The sequence below is a fragment of the Mizuhopecten yessoensis genome, unplaced genomic scaffold (assembly GCF_002113885.1).
Source record: "Mizuhopecten yessoensis strain PY_sf001 unplaced genomic scaffold, ASM211388v2 scaffold8139, whole genome shotgun sequence".
Taxonomy (NCBI): domain Eukaryota; kingdom Metazoa; phylum Mollusca; class Bivalvia; order Pectinida; family Pectinidae; genus Mizuhopecten; species Mizuhopecten yessoensis.
The window spans coordinates 2,551-11,050 of NW_018407398.1; the positions used below are offsets into that span (position 1 = coordinate 2,551).

General features: G+C 38.4%; 1 protein-coding gene across 1 annotated transcript in view; it reads right to left on the reverse strand.

The window, feature by feature from the left end:
- Window positions 1-368: 368 nt before the first annotated feature.
- The window catches only part of LOC110455133 (ruvB-like 2), a 24,665-nt gene continuing 16,533 nt past the window's right edge, over window positions 369-8,500 (reverse strand). Inside the window, exons 9-15 of the mRNA XM_021505085.1 lie at window positions 7,673-7,796; window positions 5,020-5,114; window positions 4,644-4,762; window positions 2,387-2,506; window positions 1,629-1,758; window positions 782-899; window positions 369-516 (exon numbers count right to left, since the gene is read on the reverse strand). Coding sequence (XP_021360760.1) covers window positions 488-516; window positions 782-899; window positions 1,629-1,758; window positions 2,387-2,506; window positions 4,644-4,762; window positions 5,020-5,114; window positions 7,673-7,796 — 735 coding nt within the window. The 3' untranslated portion in view covers window positions 369-487. The remainder of the gene's footprint in view (window positions 517-781; window positions 900-1,628; window positions 1,759-2,386; window positions 2,507-4,643; window positions 4,763-5,019; window positions 5,115-7,672; window positions 7,797-8,500) is intronic.

An 8,500-nucleotide genomic window follows, 5' to 3' on the forward strand; every position in this document is an offset into this window, starting at 1 on the left:
ATGGCAGCCATCTTGGATTTTGAACCGACCCAAAGATAACAACACTTGGTCAGGACCATCTCTGGATCATTTCACGCAAGTTTCAGCTCAATCCCACTGGTGGAACTTGAGAAGAAGTTTGGCTGCAATGTTGAAGTTTTGACGGGGCTGAAAAATAACAACACTTTGTTGGCTTCCTTTCCTAAACATCCCCACCAATGTTTAGCTCAATGGGCAAGTTTCAGCTCAATCCCATTGGTGGAACTTGAAAAGAAGTTTAAAATGTTGAAAGTTTACGGACGGGGCACGGTGGACGACGACGGACTAAGCACGATGACTATAGGTCATCCTGACCAAAAGGTGTGAAGAAATAATGGCAGAAAACAAGATTTTTTTGCAAAATGGTGTATTTTGATGTGGTTTGGTCAACACGAACAGTGATAAAGTCCCTTTATATACAATGATTGAAAACAACACAATGAGAAGAATCCTAGGTTCTGTGTCCCACTCAGCTCGTCTCCATAGATTGTGCTGTTCCTGTGGAGGTAAAACAAACTAATATTACCATAGTTTACCAATGATCAGGGAACTAGTCTTTTGAAAGGAACCAAATAGGTAATGGACGTATAATCTAATTAATACAGTTTATACAAACTACTCTTCTAGATTCTGCAGATTACTTGCATATGGTTTTTCGTACCTGTTTATTTTTCTATAAAACGACCCATCTATAAAGCCCAAAGCTTGTTTACCTTTCCTGATGATCCCCTACATGGATAGGTATAAGAATATTGTCACTTGCCTGACATCTCGTTGAACATGAACTCCTCCTGGTATTCCTTTAGGAACTGTGTGGATCGTGACTCGTCGAGGAATAAGGAGTACACTCGTTTTATATCATCCACATCCACTTCTGATCCCTGTCAACAAAATGTAAGCAGGGGATTATGATGAAACTTCAGGTACACTCATTCTCAAAATTGTTCATTCTGTACAGTCAATAGGTGGCTAAGGTGGCAGCACCCAAAATGGATCACCAAACCATCATTTTCTTCATTCATCGAAACTTCATGATAGGAATTAAATTAGTTTAAAAAGAAGAATATCATTAGGTGTTCTAACCAATGAAATAAACAGCCAGGGCTCATGTGAGATATTTATACAACACTCCGACATCACCAATTAGTGTTTCAGATTTTTTTTGCAATATCAGTAACAAAAACGGATCAGGCTCTTTAAATGAACATTTCTTTATCAGCATTTTAACATTTTATGATGATCTTTGGAATTTGAATTATGAATACATGTATTTCTTTATTCTGAATGTTTTCCTGCAGTCAGAAACAAAATACATTGTCCTTGCACAGGCTATTTTTTAACAACGTAAACAAAAAACTAGTTTTGGATTTGAAATAAATCTTCTGATGATATTTGAGCTTAAAAGTTAATCATCTTTAGACTTAAAATGATGCAAAACTATGTATTATAATGATAAATTATTGTAATAACTGAATGGTTGACACATTTATTGATTTATTACTATTTTTGCAAAGAGTAATCTGATTTGGGTCCTGCCTCCTTAATCTAGGCTATTTGTGGTTGGTGTTACACCTCACACCACTAGTATGTAGTAGGCTGTGTATTCTTACCTTCCTCTTACGACACACTAGGCTGGCAACTGTGATGAGCTGGATGGCGTATCTAAGGGATGTTTCCATTCCAATCTTTGTCAATACTGTCAATGCATCATCCGTCATTTCTACATCTTCTTCTTCACATCTATTGATATTGAAAACATACAATTTGATTATATAACTTACAGTGTTAGGGCTTTGCCTATTGTCATGTTTTACTACAGTAAAACTGTTCATGATTGTTGACTGTTCATGGTTGTTTGCCTATTGTCATGTTTTACTACAGTAAAACTGTTCGTGCTTGTTTGCCTATTGTCATGTTTTACTACAGTAATACTGTTCGTGGTTGTTTGCCTATTGTCATGTTTTACTACAGTAATACTGTTCGTGGTTGTTTGCCTATTGTCATGTTTTACTATAGTAATACTGTTCGTGGTTGTTTGCCTATTGTCGTGTTTTACTACAGTAAAACTGTTCGTGCTTGTTTGCCTATTGTCATGTTTTACTACAGTAATACTGTTCGTGGTTGTTTGCCTATTGTCATGTTTTACTACAGTAATACTGTTCGTGGTTGTTTGCCTATTGTCGTGTTTTACTACAGTAAAACTGTTCGTGGTTGTTTGCCTATTGTCATGTTTTACTACAGTAAAACTGTTCACGGTTGGCAACTACATTGAACTGTAATCAGTTGGGCTGTACAAATATTCACTTATTCAAATATTTGCAGTTCCATTGTAAATGTGAACACAAGAGACAGTTGTGAGGGTGTTTACCTGATTTTGAGGATCTGTTTGATCTCCTTCTCATCATAGGGAGTGGTGGCGATGATGAGCAGTCTGTCCAACAAATCTATTGGAATACCATGGGGGCTCTGGTAATTAGTACCTCTGATTCTGCAATAAGAAATAAGTGAAAACAATTATTGTGAAGCTCACCAATGGCAGCCATAACAAATAACTTATATTTTAGTTTCAGAGAGTTATTTCACTTTTAAAACAAGTTGAAACTGCATTCAAGAAAAATTGAACTGTAAGCCATTGGCTAATTAATACCCCACTCCTATATAGACTAGATCTGTAAGCCAAAGGCTAACTAGGACAAAGTATTGTAAAGCAATTTCATAGTCCCCTACCAGTAATGATTTCTTTAATTTACTGAGCTGTACACCTATTATCTAGTATATAGGTCACAGTGACATACTTTCTCCCCGTGCCAAAACATACTTGCAATCAAAATCTAGTTAGTCCAGGTGAACTAGCCCCAGGAGATGCCCCAAAAACACTTTTTAGAGACTGTGGTCAAGGTATAGCAACAGGTCACTGTGACCTACTTTTTGTATTTGACATTCCACTAAGATATCCCCCACAAGCCACCATATCTCAAAATTAGAAATATGAGGGGGGAAAAGGTTTCATTCCTCCCAAAATGTGTTCCTAAATGGAGATTGAATAAATGAAATAATAAATAGGAAGTACAAATGATGACATTAAGTGTTAATGTTTAGTTAACTGGCCAAATAGTTTTACAAAAACCTTTCATATGAATTGAGGGATTTTATTGATTTACCTCTATTTCTCCTATTGGGCCCAATCCATCTGCCCCCTTGGGGACTATACACCCTGTTTATATAAAATTAAGTCCCACTTAACAAATGATTTTCTAGACCAAATTTGGGTAAATTTCTTTCATTCAAATGAAAGGAAGCATTTTAAATGTTAAGCTCTATTACCTTGTGATGCCCCTGTTAGTGGCCACAGTAATATACATGGTTATGTTGTTTACCTTGTGATGTCCCTGTTAGTGGCCACAGTAATATACATGGTAATGTTGTTTACCTTGTGATGCCCCTGTTAGTGGCCTCAGTTGTGATGCCCCAGTTAGTGGCCACAGTAATATACATGGTTATGTTTTTTACCTTGTGATGCCCCTGTTAGTGGCCACAGTAATTTACATGGTAATGTTGTTTACCTTGTGATGCTCCTGTTGGTGGCCACAGTAATATACATGGTAATGTTGTTTACCTTGTGATGCCCCTGTTGGTGGCCACAGTAATATACATGGTAATGTTGTTTACCTTGTGATGCCCCTGTTAGTGGCCTCAGTTGTGATGCCCCAGTTAGTGGCCACAGTAATATACATGGTTATGTTTTTTACCTTGTGATGCCTCTGTTAGTGGCCACAGTAAAATACATGGTTATGTTGTTTACCTTCTGATGCCCCTGTTAGTGGCCACAGTTGTGATGCCCCAGTTAGTGGCCACAGTAATATACATGGTTATGTTGTTTACCTTGTTATGCCCCTGTTAGTGGCCACAGTAATTTACATGATAATGTTGTTTACCTTGTGATGCCCCTGTTAGTAGCCACAGTGATATACATGGTAATTTTGTTTACCTTGTGATTCCTTTGTTACTGGCCACAGTAATATACATGGTTATGTTGTTTTCCTTCTGATGCCCCTGTTAGTGGCCACAGTTTTGATGCCCCTGTTAGTGGCCACAGTTGTGATGCCCCTGTTAGTGGCCACAGTAATATACATGGTAATGCTGTTTACCCTGTGATGCCCCTGTTAGTGGCCACAGTAATATACATAGTAATGCTGTTTACCTTGTGATGCCCCTGTTAGTGGCCACAGTAATATACATGGTAATGCTGTTTACCCTGTGATGCCCCTGTTAGTGGCCACAGTAATATACATGGTAATGTTGTTTACCTTGTGATGCCCCTGTTGGTTGCCACAGTAATATACATGGTTATGTTGTTTACCCTGTGATGCCCCTGTTAGTGACCACAGTAATATACATGGTAATGTTGTTTACCTTGTGATGCCCCTGTTGGTGGCCACAGTAATATACATGGTAATGTAGTTTACCTTGTGATGCCCCTGTTAGTGGCCACAGTAATATACACGGTAATGTTGTTTACCTTTTGATGACCCTGTTAGTGGCCACAGTAATATACATGGTAATGTTGTTTACCTTTTGATGCACCTGTTAGTGGCCACAGTAATATACATGGTAATGTTGTTTACCTTGTGATGCCCCTGTTGGTTGCCATGATAAGGATGGGAGCCATGTCGTCTTCCAGTGCTCTGTTCAGGAAAGAGAAACACTCGATATCCAACATGTGTACCTCGTCAACGAACAGCACCTGGAATATAGTTAAGAAAATGTCAAATAGATATAGGAGGACCCTTTGGATAGATAAATCTTGTACTTAATATGCGTTGAAAAAGTTTATTTTTCATTTCATAGGTCCTGATGCAGGTGTCTATTACAGTAATTTTCTTTCACGCTGTTGCTCTTTATAATTTTTCATATCTTGACATAAAATTTCCTTTCAATTTACTTTCCTAACTACTGTGGTATAAAGGTCTTAGACCATGTGTACCATCTTTGATTACTTACCCCTGGAACAATCTCAGCCTTGCCTTCCTCCCGCCACTCTGCCACTTTACTGTTGATCTGTTCCCGAACCTCACTTTTGATTTCTCCAGTGTCACCTGAGTAACAAATCAAAAATCCATTTCACCAACATTTCACTTAAAGCAAAAACATATTATATGGACCGTATATTCCCCAACAATCAACAAGAGACCTAGAGGTCCGATCCTGTATTGCTCACCTGGAAATTAAAGTGATCATGGCAAAATATTCTTATTCAAATTAGTATTGCCAATCAGATCCCAAGGAAAGTGTCAGACCTCTGGGCCAACCCTGATGGCATATGTGTATCCAAAAGGTCATGCTCAAACATAGTGATGGTTTCAACCATCTAAAGGTAATGACCCAGGGACAAAGTCTCAAAGGGTGGGACTGAACCCCAGGGCCATCCTGGTAGCTTACGTTTATTCATCTCTTTATCCTCAGAAATTGTATGTATGGCAATAGGGTGTTGCCAGGCCCCAGGACAATCCTGATAGCGTTAAGTGTATTCAGTTCTTTATATCCAGCAGTTGTATATATGGTTATAGGGTTGTAATCTCAACCATTTCCTATTTTCTTTTGCCCCACACTCAGCTGCCCTTCAGATTTATGATTTTAACCATTAAGAATCTCAACTCCTAGGGTATGCTACACATAAAATATCAATGCTGAGAAGGTTTTTGTGCACAGTACTCATAACTGCCTTTGTAAATTTCAAATAGTTCAAATTGGACCCCTGGGCTCATAGATACAGCCACGCCCAGGGATCCAATTTGAACTATTTGAAATTTACACCCATACAGTAAGCCAAGTATGAAAAGCTGTGACATTTCTCAGTCTCAAGAAGATTTTTTCATCTCAGTATATATCATAACCTATGCTGAACTTGACCCCTGGGCAGGGTCATATTTATGAGTCCACCATTCTAGTTTTAAAACTTTAAAATCATACACCCCTCAGATATGCTATGAATAAAATATCAAAGCTGTGACATGTTTAATGAAGAGGAGTTGGGTAGCTCAGTACTCATTGCAGCTGACGTTAAACTTTGACCCCTAGGCATGCCATATTTATTTAACCATGAGCTCAATCTTAATACTTTAAAATCCAGACCAAGAAGGTATGCTAAAACCGAAATTTCAAAGCTGTGACATTTCTAAGTCTGAAGAAGAAGATTGTTAAAGATTTATCCAAAATTTCCCCATTTGAATCCCATACCTCTGCCCCGAAGGATCCTTGCAATTCTTATTGAACAATATTATACAACTCCAAACCCACAAAGATGTTCCAGATGGAATGTGGTCCAAACCCTTTCAGGCCTTATAAGTTGTTTAAATGAAAATGTAAAGAGGAATCCTTGTGTACTACTGTTGGTGACATTTTACCTGAGAACAGTGCTAGGAATCTTTGTGTCCTACTGTCGATGACATTTTACCTGAGAACAGTGCTAAGAAACCTTGTGTACTACTGTTGATGACATTTTACCTGAGAACAGTGCTAAGAAACCTTATGTCCTACTGTTGGTGGCATTTTACCTGAGAACAGTGCTAGGAATCCTTATGTCCTACTGTTGGTGACATTTTACCTGAGAACAGTGATAGGAATCCTTGCATTCTACTGTTGATGACATTTTACCTGTGAACAGTGCTAGGAATCCTTGCGTCTTACTGTTGTTGACATTTTACCTGAGAACAGTACTAGGAATCCTTGCATCCTACTGTTGATGACACTTTACCTGAGAACAGTGCTAGGAATCTTTGTGTCCTACTGTCGATGACATTTTACCTGAGAACAGTGCTAGGAATCCTTGGGTCCTACTGTTGTTGACATTTTACCTGAGAACAGTGCTAGGAATCCTTATGTCCTACTGTTGGTGACATTTTACCTGAGAACAGTGATAGGAATCCTTGCATTCTACTGTTGATGACATTTTACCTGAGAACAGTACTAGGAATCCTTATGTCCTACTGTTGGTGACATTTTACCTGAGAACAGTGATAGGAATCCTTGCATTCTACTGTTGATGACATTTTACCTGAGAACAGTACTAGGAATCCTTATGTCCTACTGTTGGTGACATTTTACCTGAGAACAGTGATAGGAATCCTTGCATTCTACTGTTGATGACATTTTACCTGAGAACAGTACTAGGAATCCTTATGTCCTACTGTTGGTGACATTTTACCTGAGAACAGTGCTAGGAATCCTTATGTCCTACTGTTGGTGACATTTTACCTGAGAACAGTGCTAGGAATCTTTGTGTCCTACTGTCGATGACATTTTACCTGAGAACAGTGCTAAGAAACCTTGTGTACTACTGTTGATGACATTTTACCTGAGAACAGTGCTAGTAATCTTTGTGTCCTACTGTTGATGACATTTTACCTTAGAACAGTGCTAGGAATCCTTATGTCCTACTGTTGATGACATTTTACCTTAGAACAGTGCAAAGAAACCTTGTGTCCTACTGTTGATGACATTTTACCTGAGAACAGTACTAGGAATCCTTATGTCCTACTGTTGGTGACATTTTACCTGAGAACAGTGCTAGTAATCCTTGGGTCCTACTGTTGTTGACATTTTACCTGAGAACAGTACTAGGAATCCTTATGTCCTACTGTTGGTGACATTTTACCTGAGAACAGTGCTAGAAATCCTTGTGTCCTACTGTTGATGACATCAATTTCATGTAATGTGACAGTATGGACAACTTCCTTCCTTTTCTGTAGCTCACCCTCTGGACATTGCACGAACTTTGTCTGAAATACATAAAATAACATCTTGTGTATTTGAATTATTTGACAGAGATTGACGCTTGGTTTGATACTTTTACTTTAGCATCAACATCACTAGCTGAGCTGTGAAACGAACTTTAGCAACATCTGTAGCTAAGCTGTGCAACCAACTATAGCAACAACACTAGCTGAGCTGTGAAACCAACTATAGCAACATCTGTAGCTAAGCTGTGAAACCAACTATAGCAACATCACTAGCTAAGCTGTGAAACCAACTATAGCAACATCACTAGCTGAGCTGTGAAACCAACTATAGCAACATCTGTAGCTAAGCTGTGAATCCAATTATAGCAACATCGCCATACAGTCAACTGTCAAAATGATACCTGCTCAGTGTCAGGACCAGGAAATTCAGCAAACAGTTAGTTCATCAGGTAGGTCCTAACACATCAGACAAATAGACTGTTGACTTATAAGACAGGTGTGAAATGTTCTTACTGCATCCATCATTGCGAAGTAACAAGCAAATCCATCGGTATTACTGACATCATTTACTGTCCAGAAACACTGGTTTACCTACTTATCATTTACTGTTCAAGTTGTACACAGGTTTAAATCATCAGATACACTGGTTTACCTACTTATCATTTACTGTTCAAGTTGTACACAGGTTTAAATCATCAGATACATTGGTTTACCTACTTATCATTTACTGTTCAAGTTGTACA